Source organism: Tursiops truncatus, chromosome 20, assembly GCF_011762595.2.
Source record: "Tursiops truncatus isolate mTurTru1 chromosome 20, mTurTru1.mat.Y, whole genome shotgun sequence".
Taxonomy (NCBI): domain Eukaryota; kingdom Metazoa; phylum Chordata; class Mammalia; order Artiodactyla; family Delphinidae; genus Tursiops; species Tursiops truncatus.
In genome coordinates this window covers 38,812,511-38,834,270 of record NC_047053.1, presented here as the reverse complement: position 1 = coordinate 38,834,270, position 21,760 = coordinate 38,812,511, and the positions used below count along the sequence as shown (strand labels likewise).

At 55.8% G+C, this 21,760-nt stretch overlaps 1 protein-coding gene across 3 annotated transcripts in view; it reads left to right on the top strand.

The window, feature by feature from the left end:
• ACLY (ATP citrate lyase) overlaps window positions 1-21,760 on the top strand; it is a 42,415-nt gene continuing 20,655 nt past the window's right edge. The window contains exons 1-14 of one of the 3 annotated variants that reach the window (XM_033846951.2): window positions 1-154; window positions 5,155-5,336; window positions 6,505-6,627; window positions 8,348-8,410; window positions 8,865-9,055; window positions 9,519-9,598; window positions 10,679-10,809; window positions 11,602-11,720; window positions 12,313-12,449; window positions 13,281-13,342; window positions 15,149-15,266; window positions 17,253-17,407; window positions 17,858-17,948; window positions 19,035-19,064. In XM_033846951.2, coding sequence (XP_033702842.1) covers window positions 5,178-5,336; window positions 6,505-6,627; window positions 8,348-8,410; window positions 8,865-9,055; window positions 9,519-9,598; window positions 10,679-10,809; window positions 11,602-11,720; window positions 12,313-12,449; window positions 13,281-13,342; window positions 15,149-15,266; window positions 17,253-17,407; window positions 17,858-17,948; window positions 19,035-19,064 — 1,459 coding nt within the window. In that variant the 5' untranslated portion in view covers window positions 1-154; window positions 5,155-5,177. Of the gene's footprint in view, window positions 155-5,151; window positions 5,337-6,504; window positions 6,628-8,347; window positions 8,411-8,864; window positions 9,056-9,518; window positions 9,599-10,678; window positions 10,810-11,601; window positions 11,721-12,312; window positions 12,450-13,280; window positions 13,343-15,148; window positions 15,267-17,252; window positions 17,408-17,857; window positions 17,949-19,034; window positions 19,065-21,760 lie in introns of those variants that run through there. The other 2 variants (XM_033846954.1, XM_073797641.1) reach the window with 2 other exon arrangements.

Here is a 21,760-nt window from a genome sequence, read left to right as displayed (position 1 = left end):
GCTCGGGCAGTGTGCCGTTGGGGGCGGGGAGAAGCCCGCCAGGGCCGGGACAAAAGCCGGATCCCGGGCGGCCGCGGGAGGCTGGAACGCTCCCGGTAGTGGCGGTGTTTGGGGCCCTGTAGACCGAGCGCCGCGCACGGGCTTTCGCAGAGAGGTGAGTGGCGGGCGACTGCTTTCGCGAGATGGACCTCACCTGGTCCAGAGCTTCCTGCCTCCCTCCCCCAACCCGGAACCGCCTCCCCCGACGCCGGCTTCGGGCTCACGCGCGCTCCCTGCACCTGCTTGGAAGTTTTGAGGGTCTTAAGCTTTAGGTTAGCCTTCGCCGGGATCCCGGCTGGTTGCCTCGTGTCGCCCCCTCCCCTCCCCCACTCCTCCACATTCCAGTTCCTCGGAGTTTGCACAGGGCTTGCCGCCGTCCTTGGCTGTCTTCTCTCCGCCGAATTGCATTTGCCCCTAACTGGAGCCCCTCATCCCCACCCCGGGGCCAGTCATCGAGCCTCGTCGGGCTTTATCCGGCCACCTCTTGCCCCCATCTGGGTGCCTCCCACCGGATGCCGGGGACGGGAAGTAGTGGCTAGTTTCCCCACTCCTACCCCTCATAAGCCAGGCTCAGGCCCTTCCTCTTAGTTCTGTGGAGAGTCGACTGAGCCCCGCGCCGAAGTGGAGGGAGCGAGCGGGGCACGCAGCCGCTGCGGGCCACATGGGGCCGGGCCGACCCAGGCCTCGCCACGAGGACCTAGCCTTGGATCGGCGGTGCAGGAAAGACCCTCCTAGCTCTGGAGGTGCCGTCGGGCCCAGCCGCTAAGCGACAGATGGTCGGGGTACCCGTGTCCCTCCCCACCCTTGACGTTGCTGCCGAGCTTGGTCGAGGCAAGGTCCTCATGGGGCTGGAGGATGCTGCCGCCGCCCTCCTGTTGGGCTTGGCAGAGGGCCAGTCGCGGCGCCAGCTGCCCTCTCCAACCTTGGCAGATACTATGAAGGGCCAAGGAGTTCTGCCATTAGGTGGTCCTCCGGAGTCTGCCTGGGAAGAGGATTTTGCGGGGGTGGGAGGGGAGCAGTGCATAGCACAGTTTGGTCAGCCAGCCCACAGCCCGCTTCTCTCTCCTCCCTTTAACTTTGCTCTGGGTTCCAGCCAGCTCAGATCGTTGGGTTTCTGAGATTCTGAAATGTTGGGTGAAGGACAGCTGGTAGACCCAGCTGCCCAGAGGGTTGTTTTCACCTCTGAAAGAGCTGCTGCTGCTTCTGCTGCTGCTTCTGCTTTTTTTTTTTTTTTTAAGAGCTCCTTAAACAGCTTGGAGGATGGTGATGGGAACAGCCCTCAGACACTGAGCTGGGTGGTTGGTGCCCCCACCCCCATTCTCCACTATGTTTGCGGCAGTAGAGGACCCTCAGAATTCTGCCCCTCCTTTTACTCCAGGGATTGTCTGTCGTTTCAAAAAAATCCCAATCCTATGGATACTAACCTTAAAATAAGTGCTCTTTGGCCTTCCCACAGAGACCATAAGTAGCGTCCCCAGTGGTTCCTCTCCACTGGCGGTGTCCCAGGAATACAGTCCTGGGGAACAGGCTCCTTTCATTCAGCCTTGTCTGTGGGCTGCTTCTGCCCTCGGTGGCTGCTGGGAATGAACTCAGTTCTGGGCCACTTATCCTGTGTGCAGAAAAGACCCCATTCTGCTCAGAAGGTCCCTCCTTTGGATAGAGAGAGAGAGAGAGAGAGAGAGAGAGAGAGAGAGAGAGAGAGAGAGAGAGAGAGGTGTGTGTGTGTGTGTGTGTGTGTGTGTGTGTGTGTGTGTGTGTGTGTGTTTTCAGGTTCCTTGGCATGATATCTGCCACATTTAGCTAAGTAACAGTTTCTGGGGCCCCAGAGTGGACCCCTGGGGTCTTCGCTCTGCCCTGAAACCATCTCTCACCAGTTTGATAACACATTCAATTATTCAATTCCTGAGGAGGCAGCCCAAGACTCTGTAGTGGGGTGTGTGTGTTTGTGTGTGTGTTTGTGTGTGTGTGTGTGTGTGTTGTGTTCCCAGCCCGGATTGGTATACACGTTAAGTCCTATTGTCTCTTGAGCAGATGTTCTTAGCTACTGGTCTCTGGGCTGTCAGGTCATGGTCATAGGTCACCACCTTGAAATGATATGCACAACTGGGTATGTGCACGTTTTTCTGGGCTTTTTTTCTGGTGCTCAGAAGAGTCTGAGACCTCAGATAGGTTAAGAGCCACTGCCCTAGAGAGGCCCTACTGAATGATTAAACTTGCGGATTTATCTCCACCCAGTCCACTCCCTGGTTTTGTGAGCCTTCTTACCCTGTCTTGAATATGCAGAGGCCAGATTCTTTCCATGCTTTTTTTCTATCATGTAAGTTCTCTGTCTTGGCTTTGAGAGGGCCTTCGCCATCTAAGCCACAGTGCTCTAGTGGCAAATCTGTGTTTGGGTGAACTGGCAAAACTTTTCTATCCTGTATCATCCCCTGTTGTCTTCTCTCCCATCCCCTCCCGGGGACTGGTTGAAGATGAGTTCTTGGATCTGAGATTTGAACAAGGGCTCAAGAAAATTGTGATTTTTTTTCAGCTGCAGAAGGTCCCATTTCTCATCCGTGTTCTTTCCAAAGTTGGGTCTCTGTTTGGGGAGGTGCCAGGTTTGGGGGGTTGTTGTTCTGGGAGTGCCCTCTGCTGGAGAGGCTTAGCGAGGGGCTTCCTTTCTCCTGGAATCCGTGATCAGCCGGCGGCTGATGTGTCAGAACCGCTAAGGGTGGTCAGCAGCTGCCCCCTCCTTTCTCTGCTTGATCTGCCCTGGGCTGCACTCTGTTTGGGAGGGGGGTAGGGGCACGTGTACCCATCTGATTTCAGGACCAGTTTTTCTGGTCTGAGTCAAGGAGGTTGGGAAATGGAGCTGGAGTGGGTGGGGGGTGGACGGCTGTGAGGCAGTGGGGCTGGTTGAGGTACCTCCTTCGGAAACTTATGTTGAGAAGGAGCCGGAAGTCATCCCAGGGGAAGGTGAGAAAAGGGAACGTCTCCTTTGAGCCCCTTCCCAGCTACCCGACTTTGGGCCAGACACCAGACTGAATGCACCCATTGTGCCGAGCTGGGGACTAGCTGGGAGGCTGAGGGAGCCAGCCAAGCCAGGGTGAGAACCTGAAGCCCAACCTGGCTTTTGGGAGGGAGGTGCAGAGTGGCCCCTGGAACTCTGGCCTTCCCTCAGCTGGGAATGGAGACCAGCCTTCCTGAGTGTATAAACCAGCCAGCCCTCCAGTTCCACCCTCCTTTATTTACACTTGACTTTTCTTCCCCAGCAAATTCAACAACTTCAGTTCTGGGTCTTTGTTGGAGAGGCAGGAGTGACTTTTCCTGATCTGGCCAAGCTCTTGGCATGAATGACTTGGTTTCCTTTCCCTCCCTGTCTCCCCACCCTTTCTCTCCCCAAATCGCTCCTGGCACTACCCAAGGGAGAATGGGTGTGTCAGGACAAAGCGATGGGGAGGGAATATGAAGAAATTGTCATCAGAGACTCTTCTGTGAGGTGAAGGTAGGGGAAATGGCCTGGTTCTTGGAGAACTGCTCTTTTCTCTAGGGCTGAGATGTGGGTTTTCTGGGGAACAGGAGTGAGAGGGTTTGGGTTCAAGCCTTGGGTCCTGGACTTCCCTGGTTTGGTAGTCGTTAAGAATCCGCCTGCCAATGCATGGGACACAGGTTCTAGCCCTGGTCCCGGAAGATCCCGCATGCCGCAGAGCAACTAATCCCGTGCACCACAGCTACTGAAGCCCATGCGCCTAGAGCCCATGCTCTGCAACAAGAGAAGCCACCACAGTGAGAAGCCCGCGCACCACAACAAAGAGTAACCCCCGTTGGCCACAACTAGAGAAAGCCTGCACGCAGCAACGAAGACCCAACACAGCCAAAAAAGAAAAAGCCTTAGGTCCCCTGCTTTTTTTTTTTTTGGGCTGCATTGGGTCTTCATTGCTGCATGTGGGCTTTCTCTAGTTGTGGCCCGCGGGCTTCTCATTGCAGTGGCTTCTCGTGTTGCGGAGCACGGGCTGTAGGGCTCAGGCTCGGTAGTTGTGGCTCACGGGCTCTAGAGCACAGGCTCAGTAGTTGTGGTGCACGGGCTTAGTTGCTCTGCGGCATGTGGGATCTTCCCGGACCAGGGCTCGAACCCGTGTCCCCTGCATTAGCGGGCGGATCCTTAACCACTGCACCACCAAGGAAGTCCTCCCCGCCCAACCCGCTTATTAATTAGGCTTCTTGGACAAGTTATCTTAACCCCTCTGAGGTTTTATTCCTCATCTAAGAAACAAGGCCATACATCTCCATGTCCCTCCCAGGGCTCACGTACATGTGACCGAGGATGGTTTCTGCCTCTTCTCCCAACTCTGGCTCAGTTAGAAGTGACCAGTATGGGTGGTCCCCAGAGAGGCCTCTGTTTTGCTCTAAATTAGTAGCTGGATGACTCAGTGGGGTGGGTGGGATGCACTGAAAGTCATGGTTCCGCCAGCCTGTTTCTGCTCTGAACTTGGGTGGGAGTCTAGTGTCCTAGGAGAAATGGGCTTTGACGTGACTCTTCCTCTTTGCTCCTTGGGGGCTTGGTCCTGCGTGAGGCTAAGTAGACTTGCTCGCCCAGCCTTCAGGCTGGTGATGTGTATAACAGTGTGAAGTGGGTGAGTCTGGGTGTGGGGGAGACCAAACATGGAGGGTGTGTAAGGCCAGCATTGCACCATTTGGCCGTGTTCCCCACAGGTCACAGGACCAAAGGGTGTGTTTCAGTGTCTGTATGCCCACCTCGGCTGGGACTAGCACTCAGGTGTGGGTCACATCCCTGCGATTCCTGGTCTCCCCATCTGGCTTCCTTTGTGCCAGGATGCATGTGGTCTTGGGTGAGCTAGTTTTCCTAAAGGGAGTGGAGGCCAAGAGTCTCTGGGGGAATAAATGCCACCTTTGTTTTTCTCCACCATCGTTTCCCGATCCTCCTTCTATGATGTTAGAAGTGCTGTTTGAGATCTCCCTTCCATCCCTCCTCCTGGGGCAGCCCTCTTCTCCCTCAGAGAAGCGCTGAGATCTGGTTTTATCGTCTGGGGGCAGCTGGGCATGGGTCTGCCCTGCTGGAGAAGATGGCACCTCCATCTCCCCACCCGCTCTGACCAGCCCCTCTCACCCCACCAGGTAGAGCAGGGCCCTCCGCAGCCATGTCGGCCAAGGCGATCTCCGAGCAGACAGGCAAAGAACTCCTCTACAAGTACATCTGCACCACCTCGGCCATCCAGAACCGGTTCAAGTATGCCCGGGTCACCCCTGACACTGACTGGGCCCACCTGCTGCAGGACCACCCGTGGCTACTCAGCCAGGTGAGCCCGCCCCCCGGCCTGAGCCCCTCGTCCAGGCCCAGAGTCCCAGGAAGAGAAAGCAGTAGGTTTGCTGGAGATGTCCCCCCGGGGCATGTGATGGCAGCCGGTCTGCATGGGTGGGCAGGGTGCAGGGGGCTGAGCACGTTTTGTGTTTGGCCCCGGGCCCTGCATGCTGAGGTCCCCTGGCACGGCGTACAGAGCCTGGACTGGAACTGGACAAACCGGAGTTCAGATGGCAGCTCTCTGCATATTAACCATGTGGCCTGGGGCAAGCCATTTCACCTCTCTAGAGTTTTAGATTCCCCATCTGTCAAATGGGCATAGCGCTCACCCTGTGAGTTTAGGGATTAGTAACAATGTCTGGAAAGTATTCAGTGTGCTGCCTGGTAGTTGCTCACTGACAGACACCACCCTGTCAGGAATATGTCAGGGCCATGAGGAAGTGTGACGTTGTACTTCGGGTAGAACGGCTGATGGGATGCACCCTGGAGTAGAGGCTCCTCTCTGTAGATCTCTGCAGGGCCATTGTTGGGACGGTGTCTGGAAGCTTAGACTTCTTTGGCAGGCCCCAGGGGGCGGGACTGGGACCAGTAGGGGGAGGCATTCAGGGATGCAGGTTTCCTCCCACCATGAGGCAGCCCAAACCACAAAGCAAGCTGCCTCCGGAGGCGGTGAACTTCCTGGTCCTAGAAGTGTGTGAGCAGTGGCTAGGGGCTGCTTGTTGGTCTTACAGACAAGGTTCAAACCCTGGGATCGGGTGGACCAGATGTCCTCAAAGGTCCTTTGTCACCCCAAGGCTCTGTCTCCGTTCTTTCTTTTGAAACACAGGTGCTAGTCGATAGTCTGAGAAGTTGAATGAAGCTAGGATACCACATAGGGAGGGTAGGGAATCACTTACTCATTCAGCACGTATTCAGTGAGCACCTGCTCTGCCAGACCCCCTCCTGGGTGAGGATGGCTTTAGATTCCTTGTCGTTAAAAGAAAGATGTTGGCTGGGGTAGGTGAGGGAAGCTTCTGGGAGTTGACCTTGAAGGGTGGGTGGAATTCGTTCTGGGGGTGGGGTGGATTGGAAGCCACCAGGCTACGCTGTGCTTTGGGTCCCCAAACTGTCACCTCTTACTCTTCCCTATCTTTCCTTGCTGTAAATACAAACCCCTCTTATTCCAGAGCTTGGTGGTTAAGCCAGACCAGCTGATCAAACGGCGTGGAAAGCTGGGCCTAGTTGGGGTCAACCTCACTCTGGATGGAGTCAAGTCCTGGTTGAAGCCACGGCTGGGACAGGAGGCCACAGTGAGTCTGGGTGTAGGGTCGGGGTGGATGTGCTGTGGTAACAGAAGCAAATGTGGTCGCCTCCAGATCAGCACTGTGGGTCACCCCCCCAGCTGGTCAGATTGCAGCCTGGGGAAGGCAGGAGCCCGGCAGAGCTGCCTTAGGCAGCAGGGCCCCCTTGGTGCTCGTTCCCAGCTCCACTATCAGGGAACGGCAAGATGTGCTGTGCAGGTAACCCCAGTACAATTAGAGAGCCAGGTGGAAATGGTCTGTTTCTTTAACAACAGTCATGGAGATGGGACTCTGAGAACTATTCTGGGAACTCCTTTCTTTTTAGTTTCCAGAAAGGGTAAGGTAGCTTGTCATGACCTGCGTATATAAGCGGGTGGGTAAAAAAAAAAAAAAAAAAACTTGAAGGGAGATGCAGAATCATTTAGGCAGAAACGTTCTTGGGCCAAGAACCTAGGAGGAGGAAACAATTAATAATACTGAAGAGTAAACTTAATTCTTGCCTTCTTCCAGCTCATTGATCCATTTCAACTCTGTAGATGAGATAGTTAAAGTGAAATACGGCTTAGGAAGGCTACGTGATGCCCAGAAATAAAACTGCATTTCTTTTTCTTCTCCCAAAAGGAGCTGGAGAACTGAAGGGAGGGAGTAAGCTGAGGCTTGGCTTACGCTGGGGAGGATGTGCTGTCCATACCTGGCTTTGTCGCATCTGGGGTGACCATGGACCAGGGTTGAGCTGTTCTCTAACTTGGTTGCCCGGGAGTAGGATGAAGATGGTGATGGAACCATCTTCCTTTTTACTGGCCTTCCTCAAATTAAGCTCTTCACGTTCATTTCCCGGTTTCTGGCTCTCCTGGGTAAAGAGGGATCCTCGAAGTTACACACAGGCCTGGGGGCAGAGGGATCTGGACCTTTGTGCCCCCAGGCCTTTGGGGAGAGGACAGCAGGGTTGGGGGCTGAGCAGTGTCCCCGGGGAGGTCCTCATGCTTCCTTCTCCTCCGCTGTCTGTTGGGAGGGGGATGTCAGGGACCTCTGAGCCGGCAGCAGCGTTGACCCCAGCGGGTGCAGCTCATTACCTCTGATGGATCACTGTCTGGTCCTGACTCAGCAGTGACGCACGCATGGGTGGGCGGGGGCTTCGGGACACGCTGGGAGGGATGAGGGCTGTCTCGCCTCGGCTGCTGCCAGGGACCCACTCAAACTGATTAGCTCTGCAGGCCTGTTGTCCTCAGCCGGGAAGGTCTGTGTGGAAAAGTTTTCCCTGTCAGGCTCCCCTCCTTCCCCGCTCCGAGCCATTCCCTGCGCCTAGACTCATGCTCTGGGGCTGGGTCTCCCTGCCTGCGCTCTGGGGTAGACAGCCTTGGTTTGTCTGAGCACTTAAATTTGTGGCGCAGCAGAGGGGGAGACGCTCCTGATCTCTGCTTCTGGGGGCGGGCTGTTGCTGCAGCTCATTTATCCTCCTCCAGAGGAGGCAGGAAAGGATGTGTGAGGTCAGTGTTGAAGTGTAGCTGGCACGAGGTGGTGGATGGAAGAGGAGATCTCATGAAGACTTCTTGAGCCCACTGCCCTGGTTTCTGGAAAGATCTCTTTCTGGCAGGTGTTGTGGCAGTAGTGCTTGGGCCCCGCCTCTGATGGGAGGGCGAGGTGGAGGGACCAGAGGGCGATCCTTCCTCCTGCCCTGCGAGCAAGACATGCCTTCTGGTCTAAGCTTTACCTCCCTCAATCTCTGTAGGTTGGCAAGGCCAGAGGCTTCCTCAAGAACTTTCTGATCGAACCCTTCGTCCCCCACACTCAGGTATGTGGGAAGTGACTCCAAGCTGGGGCTTCTCCCTCTGGGAGCTTTGTGCCTGTTGGCCCTAAAATGATGAAGGAGAAATCAAGCTGCTGGAGAAAAACCAAAGGGACCAGAGTCTCTGAAACGGTGCTGAGGGTTTGAGGGTGCTACGGAGCAGGGAGTCCAGAGATGAAGGAAAGGGCTTAGTTTGCAGCAGGAAGGAATCAAGGTTGGTAACAGAGGGGACTTCCCAGTGCTGGGATGAGAAGGACTTGAAGGCAGGGCCCCTTCCCCCAGAGCAGGTCACGTTGGCTCAGTCTGGACTGTCAGCCAGCAAGGCAGTGGCCTCTTGCCTCTTGTCCTCAAGGGGAAGATGGTGATCTGCTCTTACCTTGTGAGAGGTGTCTATGGGGTTTTAGAAATGATACCACCGGGGTTGGGCCCCTCACCCACGTGGTGCTCTCTTCCCCGTAAGGAGGAGGAGTTCTATGTCTGCATCTATGCTACCCGAGAAGGGGACTACGTCCTGTTCCACCACGAAGGCGGGGTGGATGTGGGTGACGTGGACGCCAAAGCCCAGAAACTGCTCGTTGGTGTGGACGAGAAGCTGAATCTTGAGGGCATCAAGAAACACCTGTTGGTCCACGCCCCCAAAGACAAGAAAGAGTTGAGTGAGAGGGATGGCAGGGAGGTGGCAGTGGAGGAACGGGGAAGGCTACAGCTCTGGGCGCAGAGTGGGGAAAGCAGAGTGGTCTATCCCTGTCTGGGCACCCACTGCGCCGCCCCAGCATCTGGCCGGAAGGTGGGGAGCAAAAGGCAGGCACCGCCACTCCCCGTCCCCAGGAGGGATGCTGCGGGTGGAGGAGAGGCCGGCTCAGACTGAAACGTGCGTCAGTGTCCCTCACCTCCGTGCCCCTTCTGTCTGGCACGTGTCCCCCTCCTGCTGCATGCCTGACAGCTCCCTTCCGCCTCAGCGGCTGAAGAGTGATGTCTGGGGAGCGGGGTTTGGAGCGGAAAGCGAGGGGTCAGCGGGGTGGCTGTTGGCAAGTGGAGCTGTCAGAGGCAGTGAGGGATTGCTTCTGCGCCCGCTCCGCCGCGATTGACAGTCCCTCTCTGCCTCCCCCTGTAGGATTCTAGCCAGCTTTATCTCCGGCCTCTTCAATTTCTATGAGGATCTGTACTTCACCTACCTCGAGATCAACCCCCTTGGTAACTGTCTCTGCTGGGGTGGGACAGGGCAGAGTCTGAGTACTTATGGTAACCCTGGCCTTGATGTTCTGAGGACCAGACCCCCACTTGCGGGGGGCAGCGCAGACAGCTGTGCGTGGGCGGAGGGATCTCTGGGCTCCTGTTCCTGAGCTCTCAGGAGGCCACGGTCATTCCTCTTCGCCAACTCCAGTTTCTTTCTTTCTTCTGTGATGGGGAAGTCCTGGCTGTGATCTGACTCTGCCCTGTGGCTCTTGCTGCCAGTGGGTTAGGCTGTTCTACCAGGAGCTGAGCCGCCCCTGCATCCGCCTGACCGGTCAGAGCCTTCCTTCCTCTTGGTGCCTCGGAGACCCCCTTCCCGCTTCCCCCTCCAGGAGTTGGTCCATCATTGACCCCCGAGGCTGGAAAGACCTCGGCGAAGCCTCTCGCGCTGTGAAGGAGGCAGATGGCGCGGGCTGGCTCTGGCCAGGGCTTCATAGGGCAAAGTCCTGATAGATTCCAGCTAGGGATGTAGCCCCTCTAATGGACCAGATGGCTCTGTGCTGACTTAATTAGCTAAATGGCCCTGGGGGAAAGGGAAATGGACTCCAGTGAGGCGGCAGTAAATGAATCCTGCTGGCTGGGGGCCCAGTGTGCCCATGGCTTCCCACTTCTCGCTGGACCCTAGGAGCCCCTGGTGTGTGCACCCGGGGGCCTTAGAGACTGTGCCTTAGACACTTTTTTTGTAAATAGCGGGGTTGTGGTGGATGAATAGTTAGACATTTAAGGCATGGAGTATAGCATTTTGTAAAAATGCTTAAAAATTGCCATGGCAACTGAAACAGACGTTCCTGCCCTATTACCTGCAGGTCAGGGAGCGGGGACTGGTCTTATAGAATTTGTTTTTCCTTGAATGGGGGAAAAGCTGTGTCCCCATAAGGACCAATCTGGTTTCTTGTTGAGCTGGAGAGTCGTTAGGCCTGGGTGGTCCCCCATGGGAGTGATGTGTGGGGAAGTCTGGAGGGGTTGGAGGTTGATGGTCACCTTGGCTAGGGCCCATGTCTGATTGCCTCTTCTTTGCTTTTTTTTTTTTTCTTCTTAAAGTAGTGACCAAAGATGGTGTCTACGTCCTTGACCTGGCAGCCAAGGTGGACGCCACCGCCGACTACATCTGCAAAGTGAAGTGGGGTGATATAGAGTTCCCTCCCCCCTTCGGGCGGGAGGCTTATCCAGAGGTAAGGCTGGTTTGGGGAGGAGATGGAGGGGGACCGGCGGGGTGGGGGAGTGACTGATCTCCTATGAGCATTTGGCAACCCTTGTGGGCTATGTATTTGGCAGGAAAGGAAGGCCAGGAGCCATTTAATTTTTTAAAAGCCCTGGAGGAGGAGGGTGTGGGGGTCAGCCAAGCCCCTGAATCCCGGCCGGAGATCCTTTCAGACTCCCCTCTCAATCAACCTCCCTGGGCTCGTGACGTGACTTGTTGTTTCTCAGTAATTCTGAGTGGCTCCCCGAATCCTGCCAGGAAGGTAGTTCTCTCGGCCACTTGCTGAGAATTTTAATTGCTCCTTCCCACCCCATCCTCTGAGAGGTCCTCGCCACAGCATCAGGCATGTGTGACGGAACCCAGGTCAAGGGAAGAGGCTGGGCTGGGGGGAGGGATGGGGCCTGGGGGGCACAGCACGGGATGAGCTAGGCAGGCAGATGCTGGGAGTGGGGGCCATGCTAGAAGCAGAGTGACATAGCGAGGCCTGGGACTTGGGCAGAGAGCCAAGGACTTGAAGTCGGAGAGAAAGGACCTGGGAAGTTTGTCTCCGGGTGGTGACTGGCTGTGGGGGGTTGTGGTGCTTGGAGACGGCATCACGTTTTGTCCCAGGCATGTGAGGCCCTGCACAAGCCCTTCTCCCTGACACTGTGAAGGCAGTGGAGGACCTCTTCATACGACTCCAGGAGAAGGGGAGGGGTCCTGGGATCTGTGACCTGGTGAAGGGTGTGCCCCCAGGGCCCACCTGTTGCTGTCTGGCCCCTAGGAAGCCTACATCGCAGACCTGGATGCCAAAAGTGGGGCAAGCTTGAAGCTGACCTTGCTGAACCCCAAGGGGAGGATCTGGACCATGGTGGCCGGAGGTGGCGCCTCTGTCGTGTACAGGTGACTGAGAGGGCTGCTGAGGGGATGGCAGCCAGGTCCACCTAGGCTTCCCACATGTGGCCTGGATCAAGTCGCTTCACCTCGGGGTCTCCAGTTTCCCCCCGCTCGGTGCAGAGCAGAACTCGTGGGCATCCCAGAGGGGCCTACACAGCGTCTCTGCAACCTTCTTCTTTGCTTCAAAATGAAATTATTAGTTATAATTCTTATCATTAGTGATAATGTACTCCATGCAAAAGTACAACAAATACAGAAAATGAATCAGAAAGTGCATTTTGCTTGGCCGTGTCACCACCCCTCCCCCTACCAGGCCGCCACGTTGGGTGTCCTTCCAGGTGTCGTAGTGCCTGTATGAATGGTCACACTTGTACACTTCATAGAAGTCTTGGGTAGGGCTGGGAGGATGCCCCCCGGGAGAGTATGATGCAGGACAGTTAACCTTCAGGTATGACTTGTTTGGGCCTTGAGGGTCTGAGGTCCATAGGCTGCCCGGCCTCAAGGCTTCAGGGGCGTCTGCGTGGCCTCCCAGGCACCAGGCCGCCGCCCTCTGCCACTCAAGCTGGAGCCAGCACTGACTTCCTTGCTTCCCTGGCAGCGATACCATCTGCGACCTAGGGGGTGTCAACGAGCTAGCGAACTACGGGGAGTACTCGGGCGCCCCCAGCGAGCAGCAGACCTATGACTACGCCAAGACGATCCTCTCCCTCATGACCCGCGAGAAGCACCCCGATGGTGAGACACGCGCTCCTTCCCCGGGCCAGCCCAGCGTCCTCGGTGGGGACAGCTTTGGCTGGGCTGTGAGGCACCAGGGTTTTCCTGGTCCTTTGCAACCTGGGACTAGTTATTTAACTTCTGGACCTCAGTTTCCCTGACTGCACAATGGGCAGTGACAGGGTCTGTCAGACTGGGGGCTCCGAGGGGGCGAGGAATGGATGGATGTACACAGCCCTATGAGTAGGTGCAAGGGGAGGCGGTGGGGGCATGCTTTTGCTGACTGCTGTAACGCGGTTCTTAGCGACTCACTTACACATTTATTGTCTGTGCTGTGTGATTCCCAGCTTTCCTGTATCACCTGTCCTGTGTTTTGGGACCACACATACCAGTTCCCCTTCCCTTGAGCCAGATAGAGATTCCCACCAGGGGTATCCAAAAACCAAGCTGGGTTTCTAGATGCCAGCTAGGAATGATGTAGAGATTCTGTGGGTTCGAGAATTCCCTGGCCGCCCAGTGGTTGGGACTCCGCACTCTCAGTGCCAAGGGCCCGGGTTTGATCCCTGGTCAGGAAGTAGGATCCCACAAGCTGCACGACGCAGCCAGAAAAAGAAATTGAGATTTTCTGGGCTTGGATCAGCCGCCTGCTTGGTGGCATAGGTTATGGAGAGGTGAGCTGATGACACTGAACAGGCATCAGGAGAGACCAGCTTGCTCCCCCCGCCTCTGCACTGGTATCTCCTAACAGCTGGGGGACGCTCACTCAGGAGAGAGCACTCTCTCAGTTGGATTCCTATGATGCCCAAGTCTACCTTTCTAACCTTTTTCTGACTTCTCTTGCTCCAAACCCAGGCAAGATCCTCATTATCGGAGGCAGCATCGCCAACTTCACCAATGTGGCCGCCACATTCAAGGTAACCAGCTGCAGGGGAATGTGGGTGGGTTGGGAGCAGGGAAGGGAAGTTTCTGTGCAAGTTAGGTTTGAGACAGAAGCAGGTTCCCATCAGTTACCCAGTCCGGGGGAGGGGCTTTTGACCTAGGGATGCACAAGACACTGGGATGGATCTGGATCCGAACCTGTGTGTCTCTGGCCAAGCAGCCGACCCTCGCTGGGCCATAATTCTCCCATCTGAAGTGTGGGGAGAAGGGGAATTTCTGCCTTCCCCCCTTTCAGGACCAATTCTTCTAAAACTGTCTTGACTGATCTCATTTCCAGCACTCCATTGTAAGACTCTGGGTTCTCTACACCTCCTAGCGTTTCTGTTTCCCAGTCATCTGCCCCTTCTCCAAAAGGTTGGCATGAGGAAGTGTCTGATGCCCTGGGGCTCCTGCTCTTCCAGCCAGAGGCCCGTCAGCCTGGGTCCCTGTGCACAAGTCAGGGGTGTGGGCCCCAGTTTAAAGAAAGTGTGACTGCTGGTCAAGAAGGATGACAGCTAACGTGTCTCGAGACTCCTCCCCTTCAAGGGGGCCGCCTCACGAGGCCACTTATCCCACCCTGTCAGCTGCTCACTGAAGCCCTTCAAAAGAGTGTCTTCCATCTGGTAGTTCCACATAAGCTTTGAAAATAATGCATAGGGCTTCCCTGGTGGCGCAGTGGTTGAGAGTCCGCCTGCCGATGCAGGGGACGCGGGTTCGTGTCCCGGTCCGGGAAGATCCCACATGCCGCGGAGCACCTAAGCCCGTGTGCCATGGCCGCTGAGCCTGCGCGTCCAGAGCCTGTGCTCCGCAACGGGAGAGGCCCACGTACCGCAAAAAAAAAAAGAAAGAAAGAAAATAATGCATAAATAAATGTCAGTCCTGAAAGTCTGAGCTCTCGAGAAGGAGGGGACCAGGCCTCGCCAGTCCTGCCTAAAACAGGTCCCTAATTGGACCTGATTCAACAAACAGATCTGACACAGGTGAATCTCGACAGCTTTGTTTTAACTTCTGAGCAGCCTGTAATAAAGGCAGCGCGTGGATAAGGGTGGTTATGTCTGGAGCAGGAACTGTGTGTAGAGCTTCCCGTGAAATGCCACGAGCGACAGAACGTAGACTCAGTAAACTTGCCCTCCATCTGGAGAGACAAAACTGGTCCACACCTGTACGTGCTCCCACGTTTCCAAAGTTGATACCCATTGCAATGCTTTTCCCCCAAATCACTTGAAGAAGCTTTTGTAGGACTTTGACATTTAAGTAGACAATGTCCTGATCACCCTGACAGCTCTTGCATAGGACCTCGGTATAGAATTTCCCCCAAAATTGCAGTAAGAGAACAAGAACGACTATAGATTGGGATAAGAGAGACCAGCAAAGCCCCACTGGTGTTGGAGGCCCAGCACCCTGCGCATCGAGGGGTGTCACCGCTAGGTGCCCCATGTTCTCACCTCAGCACCATTAACAGTGGTTGCTTGTCCTGGGCCTTTGGGTCGCTTGTGTGTGCAACACGTGTAAAATTCTTGAGTGCCAGGGCCTGCCGTGCTTTGTGAGAAGCCGCCCTATTTTTTTCGTTTTGTTTTGTTTCTGGCTGTGCCGCACGGCTTGTGGAATCTCAGTTCCTCGACCAGGGGTTGAACCTGGGCCGCGGCAGTGAAGGCGCTGAATCCTAACCAGTGGACCACCAGGGAACTCCCAGCAGCCCTTGTAATCTACGCCCTGGGACATTTGTTTCCCATGGTTATAAACGCTTGCTTTATGGCTGCGTTCATTCTAGTCACATGTCTGTTGTCCCTTGGTGCTTCCAGGGCATCGTGAGAGCGATTCGAGATTACCAGGGCCCCCTGAAGGAGCACGAGGTCACGATCTTTGTCCGAAGAGGTGGCCCCAACTACCAGGAGGGCTTACGGGTGATGGGAGAAGTCGGTAAGATGGGGAACCTTTTCTGTCTCTCCCACCCTGAGTGTCACGCCTCCTCGGGATTCCTGCAAGAGTCAGTCTTCCAGTGCCTCCGTGCCCTCCCCCCCCGCCTCTGGAGGTGCAGCTCGCTTCTGCTGCTGTTCTGTGCCCTCCTGACGCAGAGCACCTGACCGAAACCTAAACTCGGAATGGGCAGGAAGGCATTTTCATTCAGCTGTTCACTTAACAAATAATTGTGGAAGGCCTGCTGTGTGCCGGGCCCTGTGCTGAACCCTGGGGTCACAGCCACGTGCGACAGATGACGGGCAGCGAGCCCTCGTGCAGTTGAGAACAGTGACTGCAGTGTCAGGCGGCGTGAAGGAAGATGAGCAGGGAGAAGGGGCGGGACATCTGTGCCTCTAGCATCTGTGGGAGGGGACAGGGCAGTTTTAAATGAGGCAATCGGAGAACGCTTGACCAGAAAGGTGGCATTTGAGCAGAGACCTGGAGGAGGGAGCAGTCAGTGGTGACTGTCTGCCGAGGAAAGGGCAAGTCCCAAGGCCCTGATGTAGGACCAGCTGGGAGGGCTGAGGGACTGGGGTCGGGAGAGCAAAGGCAGGGGGTCCGGGGATGGAGGCAGAGAGGCCGAGCGAGCAGATATGCGCGGGGCTAGAACAGGTCCCGTGGGCACTTGGCTGTGACCCTGGCAGCTGCTGGAAGACTGAGCAGAGGAGTGGCACCATTTGACTTAGGTTTGAGAAGGTTGTTTAGGCTGCTGGGTGGAGACAAGACCAGAGGGCAGCCAGGTCGAAGCAGGGGGACCACCTAGGAGGCTGCGGCAGCCTCTAGGGCAGAGAGGTGGCCTGGACTGGGGGGCGGAGGAGGGAGACAGTGGTAAGTGTCCAGGCCCCGACCGCTGGTGGCCTGGATGGAGGGAGGGGTCTGGTAATTGATAGAACCGGAGGGAGTTGCCCCTCGCTGAGGTGAGGGCAGAGAGGATGTGGGTCCATTTTGGTTTCCTTTCTTCCTTCTGCATTTTGGGCGTCTCCTGCAGGCTCCTGAGACCTCAGACTCAGAGCCGTCAAGAACTTGGGGACCATGTGATGTCAGTGAGGACTAAGACTGGGTCTCCCTGAGTTGACCTGATAGAACCAGCAGCTTTGGTCTTGAGTGCAGCGCGACCCCGTTGCTAAGAGCCGTTATGTGTGGGGTGGGGGGGTGTGAGGGTGAGGATATGAGACACTCCTGCTCGGTGATCATGCCCTCTAACAGGAGAGACAACCTTTCCACCTTCCCATTTCCCCAAATCTGATATCCATGGCAAACACTGACCCACCTAGGTCACTTGAAGTGGTACCAAGTCCTAGTTTTCACCTGAAACTGTGGACCTGCCATGGACGTAGCCCTCGGAACAGCACGGTGAATGTTACTCAGTCATGCCTGGGACGTTCAACTCACAGGACAATGAACAAGTAAACAGCGGCTGGAATAAGAGGCTGTTTGGTGGGGATCTCCAGGCAGGGCGGTGTGGAGGGGAGCGACTGTCGAGGTCAGAGAAGGCCTTTCCCAAGAGGTGGCACTTGAGCTGAGCTGAGTGACAGCCAGGTGACAGCTCCATGCAGAGGAAGGAACAGGGCCAGAGCCCTGGGGAAAGGAGCCCGGCTGTTGAGGAACAGAGGCCGGGCCTGGGTGGCTGCAGCGTGGTGGCCACGGGCGACAAATCTGGAGGGGGTCGGAGAGCCGGGGAACGTGAGGAGCGCGGGCTCTCGTGCTGCCTGTGGTCACTGGAGAGTGTCTGTAAGGCTCTTTCTTGCTCTTACTGGCAGGTAACCTTTACAGAGTTTTGTTTGATGGTGAAGATAATGACCACCAACTTCTCCTGGGATAATTGGTCTTGCACAGAAAGCGCCAGACATCGGGCGGGCTCTGAAGGGGCCTTGCCAGTCATGTGGCCTTCCTTGCAAGGCACTTATTAGGAGACTTGAACCATGGATCCTTTTCCGTCCCTCACAGGGAAGACCACTGGGATCCCCATCCACGTGTTTGGCACTGAGACTCACATGACGGCCATTGTGGGCATGGCCCTGGGCCATCGGCCCATCCCCAATCAGCCGCCCACAGCGGCCCACACTGCAAACTTCCTCCTCAACGCCAGCGGGAGCACGTCGGTAGGTGCCAGTCTTTCTCTGCCGTAAAGCCTGCAGAGTCATCTTTGTCGCCCCTCACATCCCATCCCATCCTGGGCACGGTCCCCAGCTTTTTGGGGGCACTGGGGAGGTATGGGGAGAAGGTAGTATGTGGTTGGTTTCTGTATCTCTGCCAGTTTTTTCTGCCCTATCGAAGTAGTGTAATGGAAAGACCAGGGATTTTTTAATCAGACCTGAGTTCAAGGGAGGGACCTTGGTGGGTATCGCCAAGAACCTCAGTTTGCTCACCTGTGGCTTGGGGACAATACTAATTCCTATCTCAGAGGGTTGTTAACTAGTTCTTTTGGAAGCAGCTTGTAGAGAACAGAGCTGTGCATAGTTCTTGTTACCTGAGTTCTTTGGGGCCTTAATGACCGGTAGCTTTTTTTCCAGCTGTTCCCTGCGACTGTTTCTCTCTCCTTGTTCCCCCAGACTCCAGCCCCCAGCAGGACGGCGTCTTTTTCTGAGTCCAGGGCTGATGAGGTGGCACCTGCAAAGAAGGCCAAGCCTGCCATGCCACTAGGTAACTCCCAGCAGTTTCAGGACCCTCCTGTCCCCCTTCCCTTCCTGGGCCCCGCTGGGCCAGCAGAGGTGGATGGAAAGCGGTTTGGGCTTTGCTTTTGGGCCTGGTGCATGGGATGGGAACAGACACGAGGAAGTGGTGGCTGGAGCCTTCCCCGTGGGCTCTCCTGGTGCTGAGGGCCCACGCTGCGCCTGGGTCACCCCACTCCGCATTGTCTTCCCCTCCGCCCCCTTCTATGGGGTGTGTGAGCTGGGCAGGGAGGCTGCGGAGGAGACAGGGTTACAGAAATACCAGGTGGGGGCAGCGTCCCTCAGCCTCTCCTCCTGAGTGGACGGCAGGAGCCCAAAGCTCAGAACGGCGGAGAACTCCCGCGCCCACGCCCCCAGCCATCCTGGGGCTCTTCCCAGGACAGTCCCTTCCGGTGAGCCCACCGCAAGGGCGCACATGGTCTCCCAGCCCGTCTGTGCTTTGCCTGCTCGTCTGTCCCTCCTGTGATTCATGAGAGACGTGATCCCTGCCAGCCAGCCCTTGCGACCAGCACTAGGTAACCTGTGTTAGTTACCGCTGGGCTGACGTGGCCTGTGTGGCCTCTTCCCGGGACGGACGGAGCGTGCTTAAGGCATCTTGTGAAATAGTGACACTGGCTCCAGGCGCTCAAGATTGGAAGCCGCCGCCCTGCAGTCCCCAAACCGGTAGCTTTGTCCACAGCACAGAATGACAGGTCCAGTCCCTCGGCCTAATCATCTCATTGTGCTTCATGGGGACAAAACAGGTCAAGAGGGTGGGAGCGGGCCTGCTGTCCCTCTGGAGGGCCTGGGCCTTTGGTGCTCAGCACACCCTCCAAGCCTTGGTGCTTTTGCTCCTCTCTGCGCTCTGTGGGCCTTCTCCCCTTCTTGCCTCCACTCTGCTGATCGGGGGTCTCTCTTCTGTTGGCCTCGCTCCTGTCTGTTGTGAATAGACAAGAGACGGTGAGCGCAGCAGCCCTGCAAGGCTTGTCCATGGACCTCTCCCTGTTCCCACCCGCTCCCTCCAAAGCCTCCAGCCATCAGCGGGTCACTCAGTTGCCTTGGTCATTTTCTTTGACAGATTCAGTCCCAGGTCCAAGATCCCTGCAAGGTAGGATGCCCCCAGCTCCGCGTGTGGCTTGGTAGCGGGTTACAGTCTTACGGTGTGCTCTGTCTCCCCGTCCCCGGTGGGTTGCAGTGTTGTCTGGTATACTTTCTGTCCCTGCCTTGGTGTGGCCTGCCCCAAGTCCTAGTCTTCGCTCTCCTTTCTTTCCCACCCCTGCTTATTTCACACCCCCGCTTTCCTTGCCGTGGGGCTGTGACTCCATGTGGGAGGGGGTGGAGAGCGCAGGACGGGCAAGAGCCAGGCCCACAGCCTTGGGCAGTGGGTGGAGCTGAGGAGGGAGGGTCCTCCTGGGAAAGAGGGAGCCATGGAAACTGAAGGGGGCGTGGCAGAGCCAGCGGGCCAGGAGGGGAGCCACTGACCACCTGATTTTCATCTACATCCCATGATGTCCTCGTTTTCTTTTCCCACCTCAGCCTCACCACCGCCGACTTCAGCCCAGACTCCCAGCACCAGGGACAAGTTTAGATTTCTCTGGGATTTGGGTGGAAGACAGAATGGAGAAGGAGAGAGAGAGACCCGGAAGGGTGTGCAGTAAATCTGGAGGAGGGACTGGGCTTTGTCTGCTGTGTGAGGTCACTGTTTAGCAGGGACATTTTCTGTGTGTGTTCACACAAACTTGTACACGTTCACCTGTTGACCGAGGTGAATAGGTGAATCGGTTCAAAGCGTCAGCGCCTTCATTTACCTTTTTGACATTGACAGCTGTGAGAGATCCCCCGCTCTGGGGAAGGGGAGTTTCTGGTGAAGGGGGATTTCGTAATGATGACCTCTGACTCCTTGCTAAGAAGAGGAAAGGGGTAACTAGGCAAGGTCAAGTAGCCCTTCCTCCCCTACCTCTGGCATCATCCACTGTTACCTAAAAGACCAGACCTGAGGCTGAGCCCTGTGCAGAAGGACAGAAGGAACGGGGGCAGACTCTCAGTGAGAGCTCTCGGCTGTGGAGGGTGGAGGTGGGGTTTAGTCTCACTGTCCTGGGCGGTGCTGAGACGTGGGAGGGGAAGGATGGCGGGGGATCAGGCAGGGAGGGTAGATTGGGCCGGGACAGCAGAGCCAGTGGAGGAGCCTGGTGGGGGCTTAGCCCCGGAGCACAGGTTCTCTCTGGGGCCTCCATCTGCGCTGCTGCTGGGCTGACGATTGCCACCTTCAGCTTTGCCTTCTCTGTGCTCTGAGAGCTCCAGTTCTGCCCCCGTTCGAGCTGGAAGTGCGGGTGGGTTCGTAGAGATTCCAGGCCTTGTCCTGATTTCTGTAGCCTCTCGGGTGGACAGATGGGTGTATGCGCACTTGCGTGCGTGCTGACTCTTGGGGATGTGGGCTCCCCGAGGATGGGGAGTGGTGGGGCCGTGCTGGCTTTATATCCCTCCTCAGTTGCACAGTTGAGCTGCATCTCAGGTTAGGACAGAATCCTGGCTCTGATGCTAGATGACCTACAATCTTCGTCGTTTGGCAACTCTGGCCTTCAGTTTTCTGGGACTGGAAAGTGAGGGAACTGGATTAGGCGGCCTCCCTTGTTCTGTGATCTCACGTCTCATTGGAACCCAGAGGGTCCAGGGCACAGTAAATCCCGGGTGTTTGCACCAGCAGGAGCCTTCTGTCATGAGAAGCTTATGGCTGTGATGGAAGAGGCAAGCCTGCGTAGGGATGAGAATCTTACATGCCTTACTAGCCTGTGCTGGTACAGTAGGTTAATTAATCCCAATGCCCCTGAGCTCTCTGCGTTATTTTCCTTGGGGGAGCTGAGCACGTCCCCTGTGGGCTACTTTTCTCCAGCAGAAAGCAGGAGGGTCAGGTGACCTGCCTGTCTGGGGCGACAGCTCAGGAGGAATGCACTTCTGCCAGCTCTTGTTGTTCCCCTCACCCCTTTCCTGACGCCCCTTTCTGCCCCTTTCCTGCCACCCTGTCCAAGAGCATTGTTCCGAGCAGGAAAGAGCCACCTGGGAGGAGGCTGTGGGGAGAAGGTCAGGTGGAAGGTCAGTTAGGATCAGGCTACAGCAGACCTCTTCATTGGACCTACGCTGACCTAGAATCAAGAGGATTCAAATCCTGTCCCGAGCTGGCTTATGTCCAAGTTCACAGGCGATAAGGATTGTTGGGGAGCTGTTTGAAGTCTTGTGGTAGACAACAGGGTCCCACGGTATAGCACAGGGAACTATATTCAGTGTCCTTTTATAAACCATAGTGGAAAAGAATATAGAAAAGAATATATAGATGTATAACTGAGCCACTTTGCTGTACAGCAGAAATTAATACAGCATTGTAAATCAACTATACTTTAATTTAAAAAAGTCCAAGGGACTTCCTTGGTGGTCCAGTGGTTAAGACTCCATGCTTCCTAAGTCAGAAAGAGAAAAACAAATATCGTATGTTAACGCATATATGTGGAACCTAGAAAAATGGTACAGATGAACCAGTTTGCAGGGCAGAAATAGAGACACAGATGCAGAGAGCAAACGTATGGACACCAAGAGGAGAAAGCAGCAGTGGGGTGGTGGTGGGATGAATTAGGAGATTGGGATTGACATGTATACACTAATATGTATAAAATAGATAACTAATAAGAACCTGCTGTATAACAAATAAATAAAATTAAAATTTAAAAAAAAACCAAAAAAACCAAACGACTCCGTGCTTCCACTGCAGGGGGTACAGGTTCAATCAATCCCTGGTTGGGGAACTAAGATCCC